Source organism: Ovis aries, chromosome 15, assembly GCF_016772045.2.
Source record: "Ovis aries strain OAR_USU_Benz2616 breed Rambouillet chromosome 15, ARS-UI_Ramb_v3.0, whole genome shotgun sequence".
Classification (NCBI taxonomy): Eukaryota; Metazoa; Chordata; class Mammalia; order Artiodactyla; family Bovidae; genus Ovis; species Ovis aries.
Window position 1 is genome coordinate 61,194,505 of NC_056068.1, and position 27,011 is coordinate 61,221,515.

A 27,011-nucleotide genomic window follows, 5' to 3' on the forward strand; every position below is an offset into this window, starting at 1 on the left:
TCAGCAAAAACAAGACCTGGAACTGACTGTGGCTCAGATCATCAGCAAAATTCAGCTTAACTAAAGAAAACCGGGAAAAAAGACTAGGCCTGCCAGTATGACTTAAATCAAATCCCATATGAATTCACAGTAGAGGTAAAAAATAGATTCAAGGTACTAGATCTAGTTAACAGTGTGCCTGAAGAACTATTAACAGAGGTCCGTAACACTATACAGGAGGAGATGATCAAAACCATCCCAAAGAAAAAGAGGACTGAAATGGTATGGACCTAACAGAAGCAGAAGATATTAAGAAAAGGTGGCAAGAATACACAGAAGAACTATACAAAAAAGATCTTCATGACCAAGATAACCACGATGCTGTGATCACTCACCTAGAACCAAACATCCTGGAATGCGAAGTCAAGTGGGCCTTAGGAAACATCTCTACAAACAAAGCTAGTGGAAGTGATGGAATTCCAGTTGAGCTATTTCAAATCCTAAAAGATGATGTTGTGAAAGTGCTACACTCAACATGCCAGCAAATTTGGAAACCTCAGCAGTCACCACAGGACAGTTTTCATTCCAATCCCATAGAAGGGCAATGCCAAAAAATGTTCAGATTACCATGCAATTGCACTTATCTCACACTCTAGCCAAGTAATGCTCAAAATTCTCCAAGCCAGGCTTCAACAGTACATGAACCATGAGCTTCCAGATGTTCAAGCTGGTTAGAAACGGCAAAGAAACCAGAGATCAAATTGCCAACATCCATTGGATCATTGAAAAATCAAGAGAATTCCAGAAAAACATCTACTTCTGCTTTATTGACTGCACCAAAGCCTTTGACTATGTGGATCACAATAAACTGTGGAAAATTCTGAAAGAGATGGGAATACCAGATCACCTGACCTGCCTAAGAAATCTGTATGCAGGTCAAGAAGCAACAGTTAGAACTGGACATGGAACAACAGACTGATTCCAAATTGGGAAAGGTATACGTCAAGGCTGTATATTGTCACCCTGCTTATTTAACTTATATGCAGAGTACATCATGAGAAACGCTGGACTGGATGAAGCACAAGCTGGAATCAAGATTGCCAGGAGAAATATCAATAACCTCAGATATGCAGATGACACCACACTTATGGCAGAAAGTGAAGAAAAACTAAGGAGCCTCTTGATGAACGTGAAAGAGGAGAGTGAAAAAGTTGGCTTAAAACTCAGCATTCAGAAAACTAAGATCATGGCATCTGGTCCCATCACTTCATGGCAGATAGATGGGGAAACAATGGAAACAGTGACAGAGTTTGTTTTCCTGGGCTCCAGAATCACTGCAGATGGTGACTGCAGCCATGAAATTAAAAGGCACTTGCTCCTTGGAAGAAAAGTTATAACCAACTTTGACAGCATATTAAAAAGCAGAGATATTACTTTGCCAACAAAGGTCCATCTGGTCAAAGCTATATTTTTTCCAGTAGTCATGTATGGATGTGAGAGTTGGACTATATATAAAACTGAGCGCTAAAAAATTGATGCTTTTGAACTGTGATGTTGGAGAAGACTCTTGAGAGTCCCTTGGACTGCAAGGAGATCCAACCAGTCCATCCTAAAGGAAATCAGTCCTGAATATTCATTAGAAAGACTGATGCTGAAGCTGAAGCTCCAATAATTTGGCCACCAGATACGTAGAACTGACTAAATTGAAAAGACCCTGATTCTGGGAAAGATTGAAGGTCGGAGGAGAAGGGGACGAAAGAGGATGAGATGGTTGGATGGCATCACCGACTCAATGGACATGAGTTTGAGTAAGCTCAGGAGTTGGTGATAGACAGGGAAGGCTGGTGTGCTGCAGTCCATGGGATTGCAAATTGTCAGACAGGACTGAGCGACTGAACTGAACTGAACTGAAGGCAAAATGGTTATCTGAGGAGGCTTTACAAATATCCATAGTACTTATTTCTTTTATTTACTTTTCAGGCACCTTCCTCCAATTCCCCCTCCCGCTACCCTCTACCTTTGGTACCCAACATCTAATCTTTTTTTCTATAAGTTAGTTTCTGTTTTATTTGCTTTTAGATTCCACATGTAAGTGAGATTTTACACCATTTGCCTTTTTCTTTCTGACCTATTTCACTTAGCATAATGCCACTAAGTTCTATCCTAGTTGTTGCAAATGACAGGATTTTCTCATTTTTTAAAGACTAAACAACATTCCAGTATATATATCACAACTTCTTTATTCATTTATCCATCAATTGACACTCAGGTTGTTTCCATTTCTTAACTTGTAAATACAACTGCTATGAACTTGGGGATGCAGATACCTTTTTGAGTTAGTGTTTTCATTTCCTTTAAATATATTCCCAGAAGTATAATTACTGGATCCTATGGTAGTTCCACTGCACCAATTTACAATCCCACCAACATAGGACGCCAGCATTTGTTATCTCTTTACCTTTCCCATGATGGCTATTCTAATAGGCGTGAAGTAATTAACAACTTAGCATTGTGGTTTTAGCTTGTATTTCTGTAATGACTAGTATTGTTGAGCATATTCTCATGTACCTGTTTGCCTTTTTAATATCATCTTTGGAAAAATGTCTATTCAGATCCTTTCTCCATTTTTTAAATTGTTTTTTCCCTTTGCTATTGAGTTATATGAGTTTTTAAATGTATTTTGGATATTAACCCCTTATCAGATAGATGGCTCACAAAAACTTTTTCCCAGTCCATAGGTTATTTTTTCACTTTGTTGATTGTTTCTTTGGCTGTAAAGAAACTTTTTAGTTTGATATAGTCAACTTGTTTTTTTAGTTTGTTGCATATGGTATCCAATCCATCCATATACATTACCAAGATCCATGTCAAGGAGTTTTATTCTTATGTTTTCTTTTAGGAGTTTCATGATTGTGGGTCTTACATTTAAGTCTTCAGTGTGTTTCAAGTTAATTTTTGTGAGTGGAGTAATATAGGGGTTCATTTTCATTCTTTTACATTTCAATTTCCAGTTATCCCAATACCATTTATTGAAGAGAAGGTCTTTTCTTTTTTGAGTCTTCTTGGCTACCTTGTTGAACATCAGTTGACCATGTATGCTTGGGCTTATTTCTGGGCTTTCAAGTGTGTTCCAGTGTTCTATTTGTTTTTATGTCAATATACTGTTTTGATTAATATAGCTTTATCATACAGCTTAAAATCAAGAAGTGTGTTGCATCCTGCTTTGTTCTTCTTTCTCAAAATTTCTTAGGCTTTTGATGGTCTTTTGTGGTTTCATATAAATTTTAGTAGTGTTTTTTCTACTTCTATAAAACTTGCCATTAGAATCTTGATAAGCATTGTACTGAATCTATGAATCAAGGGTCCTCAACCTCCAGGCTACAGCCTGCTGGTACTGCCTATCAGATCAGGGGTGACATTAGATTAAAAATAAAATGCACAATAAATGTCATATGCTTGAATAATCCAAAATTATCCCTCCCTGACCTGCCCCAGTCCACAGAAAAATTGTCTTCCACAAAACTGGTCATTGGTGCCAAAAACATTGGAGACCACTGCTATAAATGACTTTTGGAAATGGCAACCCACTCCAGTGTTCTTGCCTGGAGAATCCCAGGGACAAGGGAGCCTGGTGGGCTGCCATCTATGGGGTCTCACAGAGTCGGACATGACTGAAGCAGCTTAGCAGCAGTATTAACATTTTAACAATATTAATTCCACAATCCATGAACATGGAATACCTTTCCATTTATTTGTATCTTCTTCAGTTTCTTTTATTAATGTCTTATAGTTTTCATAATAGAGATTTTTCACCTCCTTGGTTAAATTTACTTTTAAGTATTTTATTGTTTTTGATGTTATTGTAAATTGGATGATATTTCCTAAAAATTACTGAGCCCATGCAAGCCACAGCTACTGAAGCCCATGCTCTACAAGAGAAGCTACAGCCTTGAGAAGCCATTGCACCGTAACTAGAGAAAGCCCTCACACCGAACAAAGACCCAGCACAACCAAATAAATAAATAATATAGGAAGAAATGGGTTCACACATTTAGAAAACAAAACTAAATAAATGCATGGCACACTGTCAATCACATTACCTTCCTGCCAACCTCAGACACAGCTTTAGAATTCTCTGTGGAGTGTCTGGGTGGTTCCTACCAGTTAATGAGAATTTGAATTATGAGGTGAAATCCATTATGAGCCCACATATGAAAATATAAACTTCTCAAGATTGTATTCAAGATTTATACCAAGCCTACCTTTTTGGTCTGTGTCCTGTGTGTGCATAAAACACTGTATTCACCCATGCTATGAGAACTGCTCTATGGAAATTGCTTGTTTCTGCTGGCAGTGCTTTTCACTTTCTCACCAACTCATCCTTCTCCAAGTGTAAATAATATGTAATTATCTAGTTTCCTAGATTTGTTTCCATAATACCACATGTATTTTAAAGTACTTTTATACATTGTTTTTAATTAGTTGGTAGTATAATTCTTTTCTCCACCAGAAAGAATTCTGTATAGGGCAGGGAGCTTGTTTTATTTTCTCTTGTATCTCTAGCACCTGTATTAAAGCCATTTATTCATTCGGTCAGAAAATACTGATTAAGCATCATCTGTATACCAAGTATAAAATGTGTTGTAATGGGCATATATTAAGCAGTGGTTAATTGTTCTAATTCAGATGGGAATGGTGTTTGAATAGTAGCATTTTTAAGTGTGATTTAAGTCACTGTGAACAAACTACAAATTGGAGAGGGAATACTTGCAGCTCATAAAATAGAATAAGAAATAGTCTTCCATCTCAACTTTTAAGAACAGAAAAAATTATAAAAAAAAGAAATTTAGGTGGCTCCTAAACATAAGAACAAATGCCAAATTTCAGTGATAATGAAAGAAATGCGAATTGCTAAATTAAAATTAATTTAATGCAAATTAAAACCTGCCATTTTTCTCTTACTAGACTGTCAGTAATCTAAAATGTTTGGTAAGACGTTAAATTAGCAAAGACAGGCAGAAACTAGTGCTCTCATGCTTTGCTGGTGGAAATGTAAGTAGCTTCCGTGGAGGGTAATTTGTCAGAATCCTTCAAAATTACAAAAACTTGTACGCTTTGATTTTTTTATTGGAAATTTACATCATTAATATATTTACTCAGATGTAAAATGCAATATGCATGACCTGTATATGAGGCATGTTTTTTTATAGCAAAAAATTAGAAATAGTCTAAATGTCCATCAGTAAGCAACTAGTTGGAGAAGGCAATGGCACCCCACTCCACTACTCTCGCCTGGAAAATCTCATGGATGGAGGAGCTGTGGTCCATGGGGTCTCTAAGAGTCGAACACAACAGAGCGACTTCACTTTCACTTTTCACTTTCATGCATTGGAGAAGGCAATGGCAACCCACTCCAGTGTTCTTGCCTGGAGAATCCCAGGGGTAGTGGAGCCTGGTGAGCTGCCGTCTATGGGGTCGCACAGAGTTGAACACAACTGAGGTGACTTAGCAGCAGCAAGCAACTAGTTAAATAAACTGTGGTAAATGTGTACAGTAGAAAACCATACATTTGTATTAAAAAGTAAAAGGAAGCTCAGCAGTCAGAAATTGTTGCAGAGATAGCTTAGATTGTGAATGAGAACTGGATATAAGAGGCCAGAATAAATGTAGTTGTTCTGCTTGGAAAATGTGAATTAATTTATAAGGATTAAAACAAGCAATGTAGGACTTAAACTTGAGAACCCTAATGGCAAAAACTTCATGCCTGTTATCTGGCAGATTCATTTAAGTAACTGGGCTTAAGGATGACTTTTGTAAAAAGTAACCATATTTCTAATTTTTCTGCTGGTGTGTTCTGAAAGACATTAAGACTATAAACTCTAAATTGAATTTAGTTTTTGTGTAAAGATAGTATACCAATTCAGTTTTACTTTATATAAAATACTTGTATCTTCCATTTCCTTTTTTTTTTTTAACTCTTATCTGATCTTGGTTTTGGTCTTTTCATGGTCACTGACATTATTGAAGTGAAGTTGTCAGTGAAGATACGAGTAATTGAAACTAAGATTTTTCTTACTGCTTGTTATGAAGTCTGTTTCAATTGGGGAGAAAATTCTTGATTTCTTTACAATTTTGGTTGTTTCTCTTTGTGTTGTAATTGTAGACACTCTTCCTACCCCCTTTTATGTATGAGTAGTACTGCTTATTCTGCTTTTTCCTTTTAGAATATGGTGTGCTTGCAGTTGTTACTATGGGAGTAAACTTCTGCGATGTTACACATTTACACGTAAACCTCAGTTTTCAAGGCTTAGAGCTTGAGTGTTTTAGAAGTTATGATTTTACAGTGGTTTTCTCCAGGTGATTTACTTTCCCATTTTCTTCAAGACTCCACTAAAATATCACTTTATTGGGAATGTCTTCCTTTGTCACTCTATATAAAATAAAACTACTCTCTCATACCCTTTCACCACCATATTTTTCTTCCGAGAACTTACCATCACTTAGGATATAACGTATCATCCATCTCCTCTGACTAGAGTGTGAGTCAGTGGGAGAAAAAGACTTTGACTATTTTGTTTTCCTGGTCTATAGTAGGTGCTCAGCAGTTGTTTGTTGAATACAGGAGTGAATGAATTATTTGGTGTGTGAATTAAATGTTAAAGTGAGTTAAGTTGCATTAATGAATACACACCAAGTTGCAGCTAATTTTGAGTTTATACTCAGTGGACAAGCCTTCGTTTACTAGTATTTATAAGTAAGTTCTATCAAGTTTAGAAAATAGAGTCATCTTCTGACTTCTTTGCTTTTCTTTGAAATGTCACTAGCCTGTGTATTTATTTGCCTGTCACAGAAATTTTGTACATGATGATTTACTAAGACTGATAAACTTTGATGATCACCTGTCATTATCTACTTTATAAATCCAGACCTTATCTTGCCATTATCAGTTTAAAAACAACAGTAAAACCCTGATTTTCTGTATTTTACTTGAGATAAAATATAGTTAAAACTATTATGAGTAAAATTTAATGAAGTAGTCCAAAGCATAATGTAACAGAAAGACATTCTGTTGATTTTCAGAGATGCCTTTTAATATAAATTATCTCTCAGTCCTAAGAATATAGTCCTATTCCCATTTAGGGAGTGCAAAAAAGGATAAGTACACTTAAATAAATAACACTATCTCAATAAAGCATAAAGTAGTGCTTCTTCCCATTGGAGGGGTGTATAGTTTGTAGATGCCAACTTTCCTTCATCCTGTGATTTTGATTTTCTCTCCTGGGTGGACATGTGTCCTTCTTTCCTATCAAATCATTAAACCAAACCTTGTTCCCTGTTCACTGCAAGGATTGATAAAAGTGAAAAAGTGTTAGTTGCTCAGTTGTGTCCACCTTTGCAAATCCATAGACTAGCCTGCCGGGCTCCTCTTTCCCTGGAGTTCTTTAGGCAAGAATAAATACTGGAGTGGGTTGTCATTCCCTTCTCCAGGGAATCTTCCTGACCCAGGAATGTCTCCTGCATTATAGGCAGATTCTGTACTGCCTGAGCCACCGAGGAGGCCCATGCCCTTCCAAGGATGATGGCCTGCAGCCTATTCTGAGACTTAATTTTTTTAATACTGTAGAGCTCTACTACCAAGGCTTAGAACAGCAATTTGTAACAGCATATTAGATCTCTATTATATTAAATACTCATTACACTTCGGCTTCTCATCTTAGTAGTTCAGCTACAACAGTCCAGTGATAGATATATACATGTTTCAGATGACAACAAATACCGTTTTTCCAGGAGAGCAGTGTAATGGCAAAGGATAGTGATGGATCTTATGATTCTCTAGTGAATCATAACACAATAATAATAATTAATAATATTTATGTAGTACTTGATAATTTACAAGATACTCATTTCCAGTATTTCATTAGATTCTTACAATAGTCTGGTAAAATTGTTATTATTTGCTCTGGTTTCTAATGATTGAACTGGTGCTCAAAATGGTTTATAACCTTTCGGATTCTTGCTTTGTGTTATGCCGTACTGAGAAACAAAAAATGATAACGCTAAGAAAATGTCTTGTTTGGACTGTTTTTTTTCTGGTGCAGCTATTGTCTGAATTTTTGCTTTCTTTCTGACATATTCATGGTAAGGGAGGGTATTGTTTTGCCGCTGCTCTTGGAAATCTTTAGCATGGTAAATTTTTATTGAAGCATTCTGTTTTACTCTCTTGCACAGCTGACAAAGCTAAAGGGTAGTTTATGAATGTGAATTAAGTGTTCATTATGTAAAACTATACCAAACTGAGTAAATAGTTATTGATTGGAATAGTTATTGATGATAGTTTTTTTAGTGCACTTTGTTTCAGGAAGTTGACAGTTTTTCATGGATTACCATTATTATTATTATATTTAAAGCATTCAGTGACCTTTTTAAAAGGAAATATTTTAAGTCTTTATTTTACAATTCTAGACCTCAGAAGATTTCACAACATTTCAATCATCTGATGATATGTTAACGTTCTGTGTCTTGGGTAGAAAAAAAACTTACAAAATTGTTTATCCTGTAAGAGTGTATTTATTTTTCATTTTTATTGCAGCATTAAAGTTTTTCATCATTGAATAAATGTTTAATGTCTACCCTATAAATATTTCAGTTGCCATTATCTAATCTTAATTTCTAAAAATAAGTAATAATTTAATTGTAATTTTAAATTTTTCCAAATAAATTTTTACATTTTGATGAATTGTGTTCTGTGTGTAGACTGTCACAGGATGAAATCAATTTTCTGCCTTGATTCATCTCAAATCTCAGATTTCGATGACATTAATATTATAATTAGAAACATTGGTAGAGACGGCAACTTAAAAAGCATGCTTTGCTTCTTGGCAATTTAGCATATTTCTCAAAGTGCATAGGACTTCAAGAACCTTCAGTCCACTAATAAATTTATTAACTTAAAAGAAGCGAAAATCTCTCTTTCTTTCTCTCTCCCCATGGCCAGTCTGCTAAAATAGATTATTCATGCTTATTTGATTCAGGTAGGCTTTTGCAAGCTTCCCCACTAGGCCTGGGAATGTGGTACACTGAGGCCTTTTCAGAGGCTTCTGACAGAGACCAGGCTTTTATTGCATGGTGTTTTATTATTACCAAATCCTAGTCTCCACCCAGTTTGTAGGCACTCCGCTTATTCTTTTGAATCAGGAAAGGTTATCACCTACCTTAATCCATGCAGCAGTGTGGATTAAGGACACCAGTGTGCCCCAGGATTCTCAAAGAGGATCCTGGAAACTTCTTGTTTCTTCTTTTTTGCTGTCTTTACTAAATTCTATTGGGCCTTAGAGGGATTTGCATCTGAAATGGGCAACCTGGTGTTTTTCTCAATGAAGACATCAGATCAAAGTTCAGTTAGTCAAGGCCTTTCTAAAACATTAAGGGGGCTTGGACTCACACAATAAAAAGATGAGCTCTAGCAGAGATTGCAGTAAAAACATTTTGAACCATAATCCGGATAAAGAATAGATTATAGGCCAAAGAACAGACCTTGTTTAAATTGCTTTAGACTAATAACTTTACATTTAAAAACCTTACACCCTCTTTTTAAGAAACAAATTTTAATGTGACATAATGTACTTGTTAGCAATTTCGTGGCAGATGGATAAATCATGTTTTTGAAACCATACATCTGTATATATTGTATTGAAAAGATTAGATTAAGCCAATTGATAGGTCTCTTTTATTAATGAAAACAAATAGTACCTTATGGAGGAATGAAGAGCTATTCTATATACCAAATGAATGACAGACCCCCAGACTCTGAATCTGAGAATAGTGTTTCTACTAGACTTTAATTTTTTAAATTCTGTATTGCTGTATAATTTGAGGTTTGTAGGGATTTAATTTAATATGAATTTCTGAAGTCTTAAAATGCAAACACCTAGTGGCAAGCGAATGTCTGTTTCTTCTCTGAATTACGAAATTGTCACTTACTTAGTAAAACAAGTTAAGAACCTACTCTGTACAGTTCCTCAGTTTCCATAAATATTACCTAGTTTTGTTTAGTGTTCTGAAATTTTTGTGTTTTGTAGCATTCAAGGCAGTGAAAATTAAGTAAATAAAGATCAGAGATTTTATTAGAAACTATTGCCATGCAGAGTCTGTTAGTAGTTCAACTCTAAATAAAGGTATATTTGGATAGAGATATATTTTGAATGTGCTGACTGAAAGAAATCAGCCCAGAGTCCATTCAAATCAGTATAATATTAATGTTATATTACTAGGGTTCAGCTGTCCTGTGTAATTAAATTCAGCATCAGTAGTTATTAAAGTTTCCTCTAAGAAAGAGGTTTGGAGAAATCATTAGTGGAGGGCACAGAAGAGGAATTATCAGTGAACTAACAATGAATATGCCAGATTTCTGACTTAACTAAGAGAACTTGTATACATTTTCCCACTTTATCATGTGCCTTCTTCCTGTCTGGAATACCTCAATATATTTTATACAGTAAGCTTAACTTTGTTTGTAAGAAGTTTTGAATACTGTGTATACACATGGTATTATGAGAATTTAGTTTTAATATGATGCTCAGTTTAATGTATATAAATAGCGAGTTTCTTTTGGACCCCTCTTCAATGAATTAACTTGGCTTAAGTTTTCTAAACTGTAAATTTATTTTATTGCTAAAACTTGAAGTCTTAAACATGAATTGAGTTATCTATATAAAATTTTTAAACCAAGAGAGAGATTTGAAGAGATAATTTAAAAAAAGCAAAGTGAAAGTCGCTCAGTCGTTGCCGACTCTTTGCGACTCCATGGAGTATAGAGTCCATGGAGTTCTCCAGGCCAGAATACTGCAGTGGGTAGTCTTTCCCTTCTCCAGGGGATCTTCCCAACCCAGGGATTGAACTCAGGTCTCCCGCATTGCAGGCAGATTCTTTACCAGCTGAGCCACCAGAGAAGCCCAAGAACACCGGAGTGGGTAGCCTATCCCTTCTCCAAGGGATCTTCCCAACCCAGGAATCAAACCGCGGTCTCCTGCTTTGCAGGCAGATTCTTTACCAACTGAGCTATCAGGGAAGTTCCCCTCTGCAAAAAAGCAAAGAGATGGTTAATTTCATATAAAACTTAGGGAACCACTGGGAGTGAAGATACATGAGAGATGTAAAGGTTGATCTCTAACTATAAATAGCTTACAGTAACAAAGATTGTTGCCTGCTTCTTTGAAATTTAATGTCTACATATTATCAGTTCTTCCATATTTTCATTAAAATGCATAAATATATCAGTATTTTGCTGAATGTAGGATAAACAAATTACAGTTTAAAGAAAAGAAATTTTTACAACCAGTGTGGGTTTTCTTATCAGGGTAGACCAGTATTATCTTCAGGATTTGGTCACGATTATGATATATCAAAAAGGATACCACAAGAACTCATTGAGACCTCAAAGTGGCATGGATTTTTTCTCCCAGAAAAAATATCATCAACTTTTAATGTAGAATCCTGGTAAGTTAATGATTTCAATTCTGATTTCAAAGGTTAGTAAAATACATGTTTACCACAGTCTTTGAAAGAATGCCTATTTAAAGGAACAAATCCTAATAAATGTTAGTTTTCTAGGTAATATGTAACCTTAATATTTTATGTTATTTCATTATATGTGATTTTTATAATCCTATAACTGTTGGACCTATCATTACTCTTTAATTTGAAACTTGACAAATCTGGATACCAAATTTGTAATAACTACTGTTTATTTTCAATAAAATGTGAAATAATTCAGTAATAGGATCTTTCAGCCCTAAACACACAAGACACATAAATTTTGCTTATTGATAATAATAGCAGTGAAAATGGTATAAAATCATGCTGTTGCTCCATGTTTTTGATACATAATAAACCAACACAACATCTTCATACTGCTACTAACTTTATTAAGGCAAAATGCTGAAAATTAAAGACTTGACATTGAATAATTTCTAAAGTGTTAGGACTATAAGGAGATCAAACCAGTCAGTCCTAAAGGAAATCAATTCTAAATAGTCATTGGAGGGACTGATGCTGAAGCTGAAGCTCCAATACTTTGGCCACCTGATGCGAAGAGTTGACTCATTAGAAAAGACCCTGATGCTGGGAAAGACTGAAGGCAAGAGGAGAAGGGAAGGAGAGGATGACATGGTTGCATGGCATTACCAATTCAATGGACATGAGTTTGAGCAAGCTCCAGGAGATGGTGAAGGACAGGGAAGCCTGCGTGCTGCAGTCCATGGGGTTGCAGAGTCAGACACTACTGAGCGACAGAACAACAATAAAGAAATACTTAATTTTAATTCATATTGCAGTTGAATCAAGGGAAGGTTTTCACAGAATAGGTTGTTGCTTCACAGAATAGGTTGTTTTCTTTTACACTGTAAAACCGTTATTTTCAAAATGAAATGAGTTAGTAAATGTTGATTTATGATTTAAAAATCTAGAGTCTCTTTCCTAGAAATATTGCCTGAGAGTTTAGTGAAGACTATTCCATTTATTTGATTTTATTGATTATACTAGTTTCTAATTTTTGTCATTCACTGAACCAGACATATACATACACATACTTCGGAAATAGATTAAAATAATGTCTCCATGATTTCTCAAAAAGTAAATCATAAAACCCGGATTCAAAGTTGGTTCTTTCTGTTAGCAGTAATGCTATACTGTCTCCATTCATGGAGTGCTTAGGGAAATGAAAAATGTATATTAATTATAATATAAATACATAAAAAGAGATATAGTATTACTTTTGTAATTTAAAAAATTAAAGATAAAACCTTTTAAGCCAGAAAATTTAAAGTGGTTTTCATTCACTTAGCAACTAAAGTGATGGAAAATCAACATTTGTCAATTAACCTGATCAATATCAGGTAATGTTCCAGGCATTAGACCATGGGCTATCTCATTTATCCTCCAAACAACCCTGTAAGAGAAGCAGTATTATCCCCACTTTGTAGGAAACTTGAGGACAAAGACGCTGAGCAGCTTTACCACTATTTTAGTCTGTGAGTGAGTAAAGCTGACACCAAACCCAAGTGTCTGAAACCCTCTGCTCTCTTTTCTTTACCAGGCTGTCTCCATCTACTGCCGTAGTAAATGTATAACCCAACAAGAACCTGGGCACCAGAAAAATTATACCTTGATTAGATATGGGGATGTAGTTTTTTAAATATATTTTAAGAATATTTCTGAGAACTAACGGTTTTACATGAAACAGGAAAATTTATAGATTTTAATTATCAAGGCAGTATTTCATTTCATAGTAGTTAACTGATAATTCATTTATTTCATATTAAACTTAAATGCTTAATTAAATGTAATTAAACTTTAAACATGTAATTAAATTAATTTTGAAAATGGGTACTTTACCATGTGAGATTTATTTTATGAAAAGCGTGTGCTCATTTCACTAAAATGAACTTTACTGGTTCATTTATAAAACGATAAAGCTAAGCCTTACACTTGTCCATACTTTTCCTATAATTAAGACGAGAGAATATGGCTGTGTCTATCATGTATGAGGATATAATATATAATTTTATAATTTCTAAAGGCACTGTTGAAACCTATAAAGTTTTTTTTTTAACAGTAAGAAGAACTGAAGGTCATTTGAAATCTGTAATAACTAAAATTACTGGTATATTTGCCAATGGAAAATGTTCATACCTACAGTTTAAACTTTCAAATTAAAGCCTGGTTGTAGAATCTTGAAATGTGTCACAATAATATTGCCTAGATAATTTTGTTTTGGTATTGTACTGTTATAAATCTGATCACCTCAAACATAAAACAAGAGAAAAACTGATTTTGAGAATAATTCTAAAATAGTTTACAATTTGTTTTTTTTAATTTGATGTTGTTTTGAGTTAAGATTTGCTAGTAGGTATGTCCAAGCACAGTTCTTTTTCCCTACTAGAAAGATATTGTCATCCTTTATTATTTATTCATGAATCTACTAACATAGTGCTTAACCTACTGTTACAGACTGAATGTTAGTATTCATCCCATCCACCCCCCTCCCCAAATTCATATGTTGAAACCCTAATCCCCAAAATTTGGAGATAGGGCATTTGGGAGTTAGTTAGATGAGACCTAGATTTGATCCCTGGGTTGGCAAGATCCCCTGGAGAAGGAAAAGGCTACCCATTCCACTATTCTAGCCTGGAGAATTCCATGGACTGTATAGTCCATGAGGTCGTGAAGAGACAGACACGACTGAGCGACTTTCACTTTCACTCACTTAGATGAGGTCTTGAGGGGGGGACCCTGGTGTGATAGGATGGTGATGTTGAAAAAGAAGGAGAGACACTGAGTTCTCTACTCTCTCCTTGAGTAAACACCCAGGAAAAGCCATGTGAGCTCACAGCGAGAAGGTGACCATCTGCACCCCAACACTAACCCTGGCTCTCACCAGACACCAGCCCTGCTGGCACCATGATCTTGGACTTCTGCTCTCCAGAACAGCAATAAAATTAATTCCTGTTGTTTAAGCCACCCAATATTTTGTTCTAGTACCCCAAACAAACTAATTCACCCACTATATTGTAAAATGGTACTTTTAAAATTATAAATATGTTGGGTCTTTAATACTGAGATTGCATACAGTTGGTAGTAAATAATTGATTTTGTTTTGATGTGGTCTTTTTTTTTTTAATTCAAGATTTTACTTTTACACATCTATGCTAACAATAGCTGCTGCTGCTAAGTCACTTCAGTCGTGTCTGACTCTGTGCGACCCCATAGACGGCACCCCACCAGGCTCCCCTGTCCCTGGGATTCTCTAGGCAAGAACACTTGAGTACCGGGTTGCCATTTCCTTCTCCAATGCATGAAAGTGAAAAGTGAAAGTGAAGTCGCTCAGTCGTATCCGACTCTTAGTGACCCCATGGACTGCAGCCTACCAGGCTCCTCATCCATGGGATTTTTCCAGGCAAGAGTACTGGAGTGGGGTGCCATTGCCTTCTCCGAACAATAGCTAGTAGTAGCTAAAAGTTTTGTACTAACTAGAATGAACTGAATTCTAAGAGAAGTAGTTATCTTTCTGGGAGAATTTCTAGGAGAAAAACAGTGGAAAGTGGATAGGAATATTACTTACAATTTTAGACTTCATTTTTCTTATCCTGCAAAGTCTCTTTACCATAGTAAATGAAACTTCCGTATAAACCTCTGTAGTATTTTCCTAGACAAATTGTAGCTGTGTTCCCCATATGTTCCTACTAATATTCCTTTGTTTGTACTTTTGTCAAAACACTAATTTCATTACACTCAACTATTTGTTTTGTCTATATTCTTATGTTACCAACAAGCTTAGGAAATCCTTGAGGAAAAGTTATAATTTTTTTCATCTATTTATTGTCTGAATCTAAGATGCAAGTATTAAGTTGATAATCAATGAATTAGTGAATCAAAGAATAAAATGTAGTTATAACTCAAATTAACTATAGTCTTGTTCTTAGCACAGAGATTTAGTGGCATGAAACCAATAACTGAAACATAGCCATGTAAGAATGCAGATTTTTTTCTTAGATTGAGAAACAGAGCTCCACAGTATATTTAGAAGTTATAACTTGAAAATTTACTCACGAAAAAGGAATTTTGGAAGAGAGCTTCTAGGTGAGATTAAAGGTTCATAACAGAATCATATAGTTATAGAAGTAGACTATAAACTACTCTATTCAAAGGATATATAGTAAATGATATAATATACAAATCTCAGAGCTAAAGAAAAGCAAAGATATAAGTGTGAGGAGGAATTTTCTCTACCTGTTTATCTGCTGGTGATATAATTAAAGTAAAAAGATGCTCTCTGAAACTGTAGACAGAGAACTATTATCCCGAACCTCATTTTGACCAGTGAAGAGAAATGACTTGCTTATATGTTTACCTTTCTTTCTTCTTTCTGTTCTTCAAGGGGGCCTTTGGATACATGGAATTTAATTGGATCATTCTAGCATGCCATTTTCATTGGTTGTCTTGTTATCTTCCACCTTATTCCCACATTCCTAATTCCAGTCATCTTGCCCATAGACGTACTCTCTCTTATTTAGGTATTTTATGTATATTCTTTCATATTTCTAGTCTTCCTTCAATAAAGCAGTTGTTGATCCTTGTCTCCCTTGTCTCTCTCCGACAACTGTCTCTCTCCAATTGTTGACCCTTTCTCTGTCTCACTCCCTATATTCAGTCTATCAGTAAATCCTGTCAACTGTATCTTCAGTGTATCCAGATCCTGATCACTTCTCGAATCCCTTATCTCCACCATGCTAAACCTAAGTCACCCATATTTCTTGCCAGGACTCTTGGCGTAGCCTCCTAATTAATCTTGCTCCCTGCTTTTTGGTAGCTCTTATTTTTGTGTCCAAAGCAGCTCTCACGAACTTTTTTACATAGTACTGTCCAATAGCACTTTCTTCAAGGATGGAAGTTTTCTATGCTTGTACTGTCCAAAATAACAGCCACAAGCCACATGCAACTAATAATGAGTATTTTCAATGTGACACTGAAATTTTTGTTTTAGTTTATTAATTTAAGTGTAAGTAGCTATATGTGACTTCAGTTCAGTTCAGTCGCTCAGTTATGTCCAACATTTTGCAACCTCATGGACTGCAGCACGCAACCCTTCCCTGTCCATCACCAACTCCTAGAGTTTACTCAAACTCATGTCCACTGAGTCGGTGATGCCATCCAACCATCTCATCCTCTGTCATCCCCTTCTCCTCCCACCTTCAATCTTTCTCAGCATCAGGGTCTTTTCTATTGAGTCAGTTTGCCCCATCAGGTGGCCAAATTATTGGAGTTTCAGCTTCAGCACCAGTCCTTCCAAAGAATATTCAGGACTGATTTCCTTTAGGATGGACTGGCTAGATCTCCTTGCTGTCCAAGGGACTCTCAAGAGTCTTCTTCAACACCACACAGTTTAAAAGCATCAATTCTGAGGCAATCTGTTTTCTTTATAGTCCAACTCTCACATCCATACATGACTACTGGAGAAAACACAGCTTTGACTAGATGGACCTTTGTTGGCAAAGTAATGTCTCTGCTTTCTAATATGCTGTCTAGGTTGGTTATAACTTTTCTTCCAAGGAGCAAGTGCCTTTTAATTTCATGGCTGCAGTCACCATCTGCAGTGATTTTGGAGCCCAGAAAAATAAGATCAACCACTATTTCCACTGTTTCCCCATCTATTTGCCATGAAGCGATAGGACCAGATGCCATGATCTTAGTTTTCTGAATGCTGAGTTTTAAGCCAACTTTTTCACTCTCCTCTTTCACTTTCATCAAGAGGCTCTTTAGTTCTTCTTCACTTTCTGCCATAAGGGTGGTGTCATCTGCATATCTGAGGTTATTGATATTTCTCCCTGCAATCTTGATTCCAGGTTGTGTTTCGTCCAGCCCAGCATTTCTCATGATGTACTCTGCATAGAAGTTAAATAAGCAGGGTGACAATATACAGCCTTCATGTACTCCTTTCCTGATTTGGAACCCATTTATTCTTCCATGTCCAGTTCTAACTGTTGCTTCTTGACCTTCATACAGATCTCTCAGGAGGCAGGTCAGGTGGTCTGGTATCCCCATCTCTTGAAGAATTTTCCAGTTTGTTGTGATCCACACAGTCAAAGGCTTTGGCGTGGTCAATAAAGCAGAAGTAGATGTTTTTCTGGAACTCTCTTGCTTTTTCGATGATCCAACAGATGTTGGCAGTCTGTTTTCTGGTTCCTATGCCTTTTCTAAATCCACCTTGAACGTCTGGAAGTTCACAGTTCATGTACTGTTGAAGCCTGACTTAAAGAATTTTGAGCATTACTTTGCTAGCGTGTGAGATGAGTGCAATTGTGCTGTAGTTTGAGCATTCTTTGGCTTTGCCTTCTTTGGGATTGGAATGAAAACTGACCTTTTCCAGTCCTGTGGCAACTGCTGAGTTTTCCAAATTTGCTGGCATATTGAGTGCAGCACTTTCCCAGCATCATCTATTAGGATTTGAAATAGCTCAACAGGAATTCCATCACCTCCACTAGGTTTGTTCATAATGATGCTTCCTAAGGCCAACTTGACTTTGTGTTCCATGTGTGATAAGTACTGTGTTATTAGACAGTACAGTTTTATAGCATTAGTCAGCTCTTATCAATCCTCTGGCTCAAACCTTTAATGACATCCCATGTCACTCAGAATGAAAAACCTATATGCAAACAGAGATCCATAAGGTCTACATGTCCTTACCTAATTTGGTTCCTTGCTGCCTCTCTGATCTTTTTGAGATGATTGTGGTTGTGGAAAGAGTAAAGGGAATATCAAGAATGCTTTTAGACATGAGAGCTAGGATAGTGCCATTTACAGGTGTAAGTAAGCATAACCATATATCTAACCATATTTATTGAACACCTTCTCTGGTGTGAATAACTTGTATGCTCCTGAGTACCTTTTATGAGCCTAGAATCATGTTAAGCTCTAGATTTATTGTAGTATAAACTGTTATCCTTGACCATTTATAGCTTAAGAAAGGATAATTTAAAAAAATTTTTTTAGAATAAGAAAGTATAATTTTTAAAAAATTAATAAGACAAGAAGGGACTTCACTGGTGGTCCAGTGATTAAGACCACACTTCCAGTACAGGGGGGCACAGGTTCAATCACTGGTCGGGGAACTAAGATCACACATGCTATGGGGCACAGCCAAAAAGAAACAAGTAAACAGATAAAGATCTCATTATGAATTGTGATAAGTAGTATAAAGACAAAGAACAGTCTCCATACATTGAGGGGGGAGGGAATAAACTCTGTGTTATTTTAGGATGAGACCTTTCTGAAGACCTGAACCTGAGACTTGAAAAAAATCATAAGAAGAAAAAAGTGGTCTTACAGAGAGCACTAAGCCAAGAAGTGTTCTTGGCTTAGGGAACAGCAGGTGTACTAGGAAAGGAAAGTAATTGGTATTTTCAAGTACCTGAAAGGCCTAGTTGTTGAAACAGAGTGAGTGATAACAAGTGTTACAAAGATGCGTTCAGAGAAATAGGGTTGATGAGTTCAGAGAAATAGGCAGGTGTCATACCATGCTTTAAAAATTTATTTATGAAAGGATATAGGTAGAAGTAGTTTCTACCTATATTCCCTGGGCTTCCCATAGGGCATATATAGGGCTTCCCAGGTCGCTTGACAGTAAAGACTCTGCCTGCCAATGAAAGAGACATGGGTTCGATCCCTGGGTCAGGAAGATCCCCTGGAGAAAGACTGCAGCCCACTCCAGTATTCTTGCCTGGAAAATCCCACGGCCAGAGGAGCCTGATGGGCTACAGTCCATAGGGTCGCAAAGAGTCAGACACGACTTAGTGACTAAACAGCAACAGCAATCCTGTTTACATAAAATTTTATATAGCTTTTCCGAAATTCTTTTCTAACAAAAATTCAGTAGACATTAATTTAGGTTCTTAAATATACTTAGTGATGTTTGGTTGAAAAAACTCATGAAAGACTGGAAGCTAAATGCTCGTCTTACACTATGAGATTCAGTATATATATACATCAGTATTGGAAAGGCTATGAGTGAAATGCCAGAAGTAAATAGTTATAATAACTCTGTTTATGTTTGTTTATTGGTAAAATATTCTTCAGAATCAAACCTTTTTATCATCATACTTCCTAACATCCCACAGTAATTTTTCTCAGTAAAGAAAGAGGGACTGATTTAGAGCAGTATCTGAAAGAACGTTCATCAAATTGTTAACAGTGTTTGCCTTTGAGTGGTGGATTTTGGAGTTTTACTTTCTATCCCTTCTATGTTTTTTATGTTTGAATTTTTATGATGAAAACATTTTTTCATAAAGGAAAGCGATTTCAAGTAAGTGTGTAAAGTCTAACCCTTTGGGGATAATGTAATGAAATCTTTATATCTCATATCAAACTATATTTCCAAACAGTTAAAGATTTAAATACAATAAATTAAATTATAAAAGTAATAGAAGAAAATTAAAGAGAGTGTTTAAAATCTTGGAGTGGGGAAATAGCAAACAGTATATCTAGTGATTCTCTTTGGAGGAATTAGAACTCTGGAGAAATCTTTGATTCAAAGGAAAGAAAAAAATAAATCTGTAACATTTTTTTATTCTTAGATGTCCTTGAAGAATGATGAGGGCATGTCAAAAAGATAAGAAGCCAGCTCAAAAGAACTCCCACTGGCCAAAGAAAAGACAATTTGAGCATCAAAATAAATAAATATAGTAATGGATTGTAACCCATTTAATAAAACAGGAAGTCATGAATATTTATAGATAAAAATGAGCAAATAAATACATTATTAACAAACAAGATATTTACATACCCTCAAAATACGTTCCCACAAAATACTGATGACTAAAAAGGGGACAGTATAATTTTATGGTGGAGAAGCCTGGTAGACATCACCTTAATCAAGTTAAGGTCACCAGTAATGGGGCAAATTGAAGTTATGTATCCCCTGATAGAATGAAGTAAAAAGAACTCAGTGACATATTCCTACCAGGTATTCATAATGTGAATATACCCGTGAGGAAACATCAGACAAACCCAAATTGGGAACATTCTACCAAATGGCTGGCCTGGAATCCTCAAGTGTCAGGATTATAAAAGTCAAGGAAAATGTGAGGAATTTCCAGGTTGAAGGAGGCTGAAGAGACAATTTGAATGTAACACATGATTCTGAATTCAATCCTTTTGCGATGAAGGATGATACCAGCACAAGTGGCAAAACTTGAATGGGATCTAAAGATTTTGATGGTAGTGTCCATTTCCTAATTATATCAATATCCCAAGTCAGATGGCTATATCATTATTATATAGGGGAATGTTTTTGTTTGTAGGAATCATACCCCAAATTATTAAGAAGTGATGGGTCATCATGTCAGCAACTTATTCTCTAGTGAAATAGAGAATAAAGATTTTTGTTTTATATATATAACTTTTCTATAAATTTGAGATTGTTTCAGAATTTTTAAAAGTACAAAGTATATGTGTATATATAGATATATATATACTTACACATATTTAGTAAATTAAAGCAATTTTTAAATTACTAAGAAAAAGTTGAGTGCCCTAATACAAAATGGGCAGAAGAAATCAAGAAGCTGTTCTCCAAAAAGTTACAGAAATAGCTAATAAGGCTAACTAGTAAGCAAAGAAATGTAAGCAAAAACCAAAGAGATATATACTATGATACTAGAGATATATACAACAAAGACAAATACTATGTACCATTTTTTCAGCTACTAAATATTTAAAATGATAATGCGTTGTGTTAAAGATAGTGTGGAGAAACAAATGTCACTCATGTTAATTGTACCAGTATGCCTTGTTAAAACAATTCTAGGAAAGTATGTCAAAAGTGAGAGTGTACATTATCATTGTTGCCATCATACCATTTATAGGAATCAGTAAAATTATTTCTTCTTTGGGAAAAAATAAAACTACTTCAGCCAGTTTTTCAATCTAGACAATCAGCTGTCTTTTCCCTATCCCATTCTTTCCTTTGAGAAAAACACATTTGGAGTTCAATTTCTCCTTATAGGCCCACAAATGAACAGTGGTCATGTTCATTGTGCCTTCCACATTACTTAGCTCACTCCTGAAAGTAGCTTCTTAAAAGATGTACTATTAAAAGACTTAACAAGTGAAAATACTTATTAAGGTACATGTATACAAAAAGATACATGCAAAAAAAAAAAAAGATACATGCATCTCAATCTACATAGTGGAATTATTTCCAATAACCAAGGTATGAAAGCAAGCTAAGGGTCCATTAATAGATGAGTGGATAAAGAAGATATGATATACAATGAAATATTACTTAGTCATTGAAAAATGGAATTTTGCCATTTGCAACATCATGGATGGACCTGGAGAATATTATGCTTAGTGAAATAAGTCAGAGAAAGACAAATACTATGTTATCACTTATGCATGGAATCTAATGAATAAAGCAAAGCAGCAACAGACTCACAGATATAGAGAGCAAACTAGTGGTTACAGGCTGAGAGAGGGAAAGGAGGAGGAGCAGGATAAGGATAGGGGATTAAAAAGTACAAACTACTATGTATAAAATAAATAAACTATGCAGAAGCCCCATGCGAGCATTTGACTTTACTGAGACCACTGTACTGTTGGCTACCACCTCTCACCTGCCTTGATATACCCTTCCAGCTAATTAACCATCTTGATCCATGGTCAGCTTTAATCTTCACTTCCTTGCTCTTCTCTGGCTTTGTCTCACTTTCTCAGCAAAACTACTATTCTAGTTAAATGGTACTCTGAGTGAAAAGACAGAAAGTGGTGGTTGTAGGGAGGAGAGTGTATGAACTGAGATTATACAAGGATAGCAGTTATTGATGATGACAAGATCTAAGGTATGACCATGGAAATGGGTATTAGAGGTTGAATGGAGACAAGATTGTTGGAAGAGAGGTGATCAAGAAACTGAAAGGACAGGGTATTTGAAAGATGAGTAATGACACAGAGTTGGAGAAATGACAGCAGTAAAGATGGGTAGCAGGAGACATAATCTAGTGACTTTTTTATATCAATAATTAATGCAAATCAGACTAATTGAACTGAATTATTTTTCATGAAAGATCATAACCATTCTCAGCAGTGTCCCTGTCAGTCAGTGGGTTGTTTCAAGATGCATACAGTTCTTCTGTCTTCATGATCTTAGTACTTTCCCAGCTGTGGTCCAGAGGTCTGTGCTGGCCACAGCCCACCTTTGTTCCCTTAACACATTCCTGGTCCCTTTCTGTTCTCTTAATTAAGTATCCATGGTGAAGAGAACCAAACTCAATGTCCTTAGGTGAAAAGCATCAGAAAAGAAAAATCAATAAATGACATCCTTTAGTGTAATAATAATGGAATTTTTAACTTGAAAATTACTTGTGAATAGACTTCACAGTCTTTATAGCTACATGCAAATTATATGCTAATATAACTTTAGCTCAGCAAACTATTTTACACAGTTAGTTGAAACATTTGATATTGTGCCTACAGCCTTACAAGTATGTCTCACCCTTTATCATAGATGAATACCTGAAATATATGTGTAAATAGATTTTTGGTAATACAAATTATATTTTCTCAGTGATTTGCATAATATCAAAAATGCTTCATCTTTACTTTAAGTCAATCATAGTTGGTAGTTATGATGGTTTCTCTTCTTAAGAAGTAGTTAACATCAATATTTAAATGCACCAGAAGTTCTTACTTTTAAAAAGCTAACTGAATCATTTTAATGAGAAAAGTCATTCTTAAAATAGAAAAGAAAATTAATCCTTGAATCATATAATTTTAAGTCAGAATGGACAACAGAGATTATCTAGTATGCTCCTTTGGTTTACAGATGAGAAAATTTCAAAGTTCAGAACAGAAAATTTAAAGAATTTGCCTCAGATCACATATTCTGCTCCAGTTGCTGGTACAGATAAAACTAGAACCCGGATCTTGAGCACACTTTCCACTGTGCTATACTAGTACCTACTTTCTGTATTTGTAAATATGTGCTTTTCAATATTGAATTTTCTTTATAAACCATATACCAAGTTAATACAAGGCCTACCTATTGGTGAAGTTCTCACCAACGCATGCAACTAAAAAATAAATACCTTCCTATGACAGGTGGCTCAGTGGTAAAGAATCTGCCTGCCATCACAGGAGCTGCAGGAGACATGGGCTCGATCCCTGGGTCGGAAGATCCCCTGGAGAAGGAAATGGCAACCCATTCCAGTACTCCTGCCTGGAGAATCCCATGGAGCCTGGCATGCTATAGTCCATAGGGTCACAAGAAGTCAGACACAATTGAGTAGGCACACCCACGTATATGACTATATGCCTGAATACTTTGACTGTGTTGAATTGAGCCATGTTCAAACCTCATCTGTATTTGGATCCAGAGACTTTTCATTGAATCTGGACCTCACTCTGGTTTAACCAAAAGAACTTGAAGTTTTAGAAAACTTGAATTCTAGGCGCCACTTCTGTTACTTAATTGTTGTACAGCCGTGGTCAGACTACTTAGTCTCTAATAGGTCTCAATTTTCTCAACCATAAAATGGAGCTAATGGCTGTATTTCCCTCACAAAGTTACCATAATGATCAAATGTTGTGACAGAGATGCAAAAGGTTTTGAAGTATTTAATGTGCCAGGTACTTTGCCAGTTAATATATCATATTTATTATCTAAGAGTCAACTTTTCATTTATCAACTAGTTAATTTCACATATACTGATTTTATTTTTATAATGTTTTTTCAAAGATAAAATCTTATCTCCTGTTACCTAAGCTTTTCTGTTGTTGATACATTTATTCTTTCATCACATTAAGACCTCTGTAGTCTTCCTTTGTTCATTGTTTGAGGAGGTGTAAGGTAATTATGTATTATTTATTATCTGATTACCAGATTTATTTTCTAGATATACATCTGATTTTTTTTTACAGTAGTGTTTTTTATCTTTCTCAATGAGATTAAATGACAAAATTACCTTTCACAGGAAAACTAATGCCATTTCTTGATATAAATTACAGTTCTCTGATGCAAATATCCTTTGGACCTATTGCTGAAAATTGGGGAAGAAGGGACGTTGATAAGGCATGAAAATGTCATGTTTTTTATCAACTTTTTAAAGATGTTAACTTGGGCATCAGCATATAGGTTTACACTGGGTAATTGGACCCCTTTTGTCCATATTTGTATATTAATATAAAGAAATTCCTATCAGACAGCATGGTAACAGCAGATACATAAATAATGCACCTGGACAATTTTTTAACTAAAGAAAATTTTAAATGCCCAGTATTTTAAAGGTAAAGTTAAAATTCTAATTTTTAATATTTTCGTACTATTATAGGATGGGGGAGCCTGATGGGCTGCCGTCTGTGGGGTCACACAGAGTCTGACACAGCTGAAGCGACTTAGCAGCAGCAGCAGCAGCAGCAGCATAGTTTTAAAGACATTGTAGAATTTCATGATAGTTAATTTTACTATGAAAGTTATCAAAAATTATGGAAATCAGGCAAAATGATATACGTGATTGGAAATGGGCTGCCTGTGGGATATGTTGTACACACCATGATAACCTACCTTTGTTAAATGTTTGGAAACATTAATAAGGAAGCCAGGGTCATATTTGTAACTGGATTTACTTCTTGACAACTCCTGTTTTATGAGTTACTAGACTGCTGAACAAATAAAAAGGCAACATCCTCAAAATTAAAGAGGTTTAATAAAAAAAACTTTAGATGACACAAGATATTTATTTTCAGTAAAAAATATATTACTATAAAATATTGTTGACAAGAACTTGTATCTCATGCAGATTAACAAGTTAGTATTTTAATGTTAATATTATATAAACTAGTCCAGTTTTTAAAGTTCTAATCCCATGTATCTAAAAATGAGTATCCTTAATATACCTAAATGTATGTTTTTTTCCCATTGATCGAAGTGTTTATTTTCCTAGAAATCTCACTAGTTTGGAGAAATTTATTTTATTATAATTTTCTAATCACTGTTAGTGATTGGATTATGTATGTCAATATGAAATAAGAAAAAAGACTAAGGCATATTTGGCTTTATGTCTTGTTTTTGTTCTCATACCAGAAGAACCACTGTCTCCGAACCATTGAAGATGTACTATAGTTATCTTATTAAGCTGTGAAAAGATGAAATGGATAAATGGTAGCAACTAAAACTAAAAAAGTAATTTATGTATGTGGTATTTAGTAATGGGCCTTTAGACACCAAATTTACTACCAAATACTTGAAGCAGATTTTATTATCGAACAACTTAGGGCAGAGGGAAAAATACTTGAGAAACTTTTTGAATATATGAAATAATAATGGTCTTAGGTAGATTCATTATTGGTGGATTAGGATACACTGGATATGTTTCTGATCCACCCTCCTTTAACCCATAGTGACTTTCGTCAAATGGTTGGCTGGAATTCATTTCATAATAAAATCTTGGAGCAGATTGTAGCCGCTGAAGCTAATTGACCCAGATAGAAATTGAATCTGTTGTGTTCAAACAAAAACACTGTTCTAAATGTTGGACTCGCTAGGACAAATATGTGTTAAGATGTGAAATAGTCACATCGTTGTCCTTGTGGAATATGATTATTTATAGACACATTTCCTCACTCATGAAAGTAGAAAAATATCTCCTTCATGTAATCCATTGTATTTTCATTGAAAACGGAAAAATAAGTTTATGAGAAATAATCGTATTGCCAAATCCTTCAATTGGAGTAATACTTGTTTTGCACAGAACACCATTCTCTTCTCTTGGTTTTCTTTTGTTGTTGTTATTAGAGATGTACTTTTAGACTGGGTGTGACTGTTCAATAAAATGTTTACAAAGATGTGCATATATTTTTGCTAAATATATATGCAAAATCATTAATTAATTTATCATTAAATTAATTTTGTGCACACTTATTATTAATTTTGTGCACATTTATTTAAATGGTTTTCTGCATTTCCTAGCTTCTTAAGAATATTCTTTAAAAAAAAAAAAAAGAATATTCTTTAATGTTACCTGAATGCTTCAAATTGTATTTTCTTCTTTCCTATGGCAGGCACTTCTACCTATATGATCACTTTACTTAAGATCACAGTAAAGCAAATGCTTTTGTATTTTTAAGATCACCCACAGCTTCTACAGTATCAGTTTCTATGAAATTGCAATGCTCCAGAATTTCATCATCATCTCATTTTATGTTCAGACATAGCACACAAGTTGTCCATCATGAAGAATCTTAAATTCAGTTAATATTTAAGCAGATTATCTTAACTCTTATTAAATTTTTGTTATGTTTAATAGCACTTATAAAATATTTTTAAATAGTAACATTAATGCTAATATTCATATAGGAAATAGTTTATCCTCTTAAATTTTTATATTTTTGTCATCTTTTTACAAACAAAAGTGGAGTTTATATCCACTTGTCTTCTGTGTCTTAAAAAATTGTTTTTGAATTAGTATTATTTTTGCAATTTTGTC

The 27,011-nt window shown here is 35.0% G+C and overlaps 1 protein-coding gene across 1 annotated transcript in view; it reads left to right on the forward strand.

Annotated features, from left to right (window-relative positions):
* ELP4 (elongator acetyltransferase complex subunit 4) overlaps positions 1-27,011 on the forward strand; it is a 240,986-nt gene that overhangs the window by 62,263 nt on the left and 151,712 nt on the right. Inside the window, exon 5 of the mRNA XM_004016368.6 lies at positions 11,336-11,475. Coding sequence (XP_004016417.3) covers positions 11,336-11,475 — 140 coding nt within the window. The remainder of the gene's footprint in view (positions 1-11,335; positions 11,476-27,011) is intronic.